The sequence below is a fragment of the Tupaia chinensis genome, unplaced genomic scaffold (assembly GCF_000334495.1).
Source record: "Tupaia chinensis unplaced genomic scaffold, TupChi_1.0 Scaffold000418_1, whole genome shotgun sequence".
In the NCBI taxonomy this organism is placed as follows: domain Eukaryota; kingdom Metazoa; phylum Chordata; class Mammalia; order Scandentia; family Tupaiidae; genus Tupaia; species Tupaia belangeri.
The window spans coordinates 1,209,288-1,210,557 of NW_006159923.1; the positions used below are offsets into that span (position 1 = coordinate 1,209,288).

At 60.1% G+C, this 1,270-nt stretch overlaps 1 protein-coding gene across 1 annotated transcript in view; it reads right to left on the reverse strand.

Moving 5' to 3' along the window:
- Nucleotides 1-732: 732 nt before the first annotated feature.
- FOXS1 (forkhead box S1) overlaps nucleotides 733-1,270 on the reverse strand; it is a 1,962-nt gene continuing 1,424 nt past the window's right edge. The window contains 1 exon segment of the mRNA XM_027774273.1: nucleotides 733-1,270. This exon segment is cut by the window's right edge and continues 126 nt beyond it. Within this exon segment, the coding sequence (XP_027630074.1) occupies nucleotides 983-1,270 (288 nt within the window). The 3' untranslated portion in view covers nucleotides 733-982.

The following is a 1,270-nucleotide window of genomic DNA, read 5'->3' on the forward strand; positions in this document are numbered from 1 at the left end:
TCTCAGGATCTCGGGCACGCACACACACGTGCCTGGCATGAGTTTAAGACACCAGGTCCGGGACTCGAATCACAGTAGACTACATGGGAGTCCAGCGACATAGCCATTACGTCAAATGCTGGTCCCATGTAGACATGCCCTTGGCATTCCAGGATTTCAGAAAAGCCCTGGGTCTCCTGGGGTCACCACCTGCTTTGGCCTTGCCCCCACCCACGTCCTCACGCAGACTGCAGGCCAGCAGCTGGAGGCCAGCGCGGCACAGACCTGGCTTTGCTTTTCTCCCTGCTGCTCCTTTGCCATTTGGAGTTGAAGCTAGTGAGCTCGCGCTGCCTGGGCCTCAGTTTCCGCCACTGTAAATGGGGCTGCCATTGCATCTTGCACAAGTGAGAGGACCTCTTCTCACCCGGGACAAGAAATGCCACAAATGCCTTGCTATTATGACCATACAATAGGAGGTATGGAGGGTGCCAGTTTGGGGCTGGAGAACAGCTCTCAGGCCAGCCCAGCCTCACCCCTGCCCAGTCTCTCTCCTGGAGCTATCCCTTCTTTCCCTGCCCGCATTCCTTGCTCCCTCCTCTGCCTTCCTGGGAAACTCCCTGAGAAAGTCCCCAGCAGGAGAAATCCTCATGAGAAATCTTTCCATCTGGGGTCCCCACCCCTGCCACATAACCCCACACACAACCGGGCATACGGGCGCTGAGCCCCCAGCCATCCAGCAAGCTGACCTTCGTCATCACACTGGCTTTATTGGCCCTGAGAGCCACAGAGTAAATCCCAAGGGGCTCCCTTCCCCTCACCCCCCACTTTGTCCGGAGGCCCCAAGGCCTGGATGAGTGCTCGCGACTTCAATCCTGGCTTCCCGTCCTGGTTGTCCTTGGCTTGCAAAGGGCTGGATCCTTTGAGAGCTCTCCAGGTCCCAGAGTCAGGCTCAGTCTGGAGGGTGGAGCTGGCAGGGACCCCACACGGAATGCCTGGGGTGCCTTCACTCAAAGAAAAACATTCCTGGTGTCCGGTATAAGCAGGGGGTCAGCCCCAGGGGGTAGCCGGACCCTCCCTGGACAGGGAAGCCACCTGCAACCCAGGGTTCCTTAGGGTCAGCTGGCAAGGGCAGTGAGGCCCGGAGTGAAGCTGGAGGGGTGGGTGGGGCAGGGGAGGGGGCTGCCGAGGCCAAGAGGTGCTCCAGGCCAGGGTCAGCCCCCATGCAGAAATTCAGTGCCTTCAGCAGACACTGGTAGCTCCCCCAGCCCGCGTCGGGGGGCCAGGTGGGGGG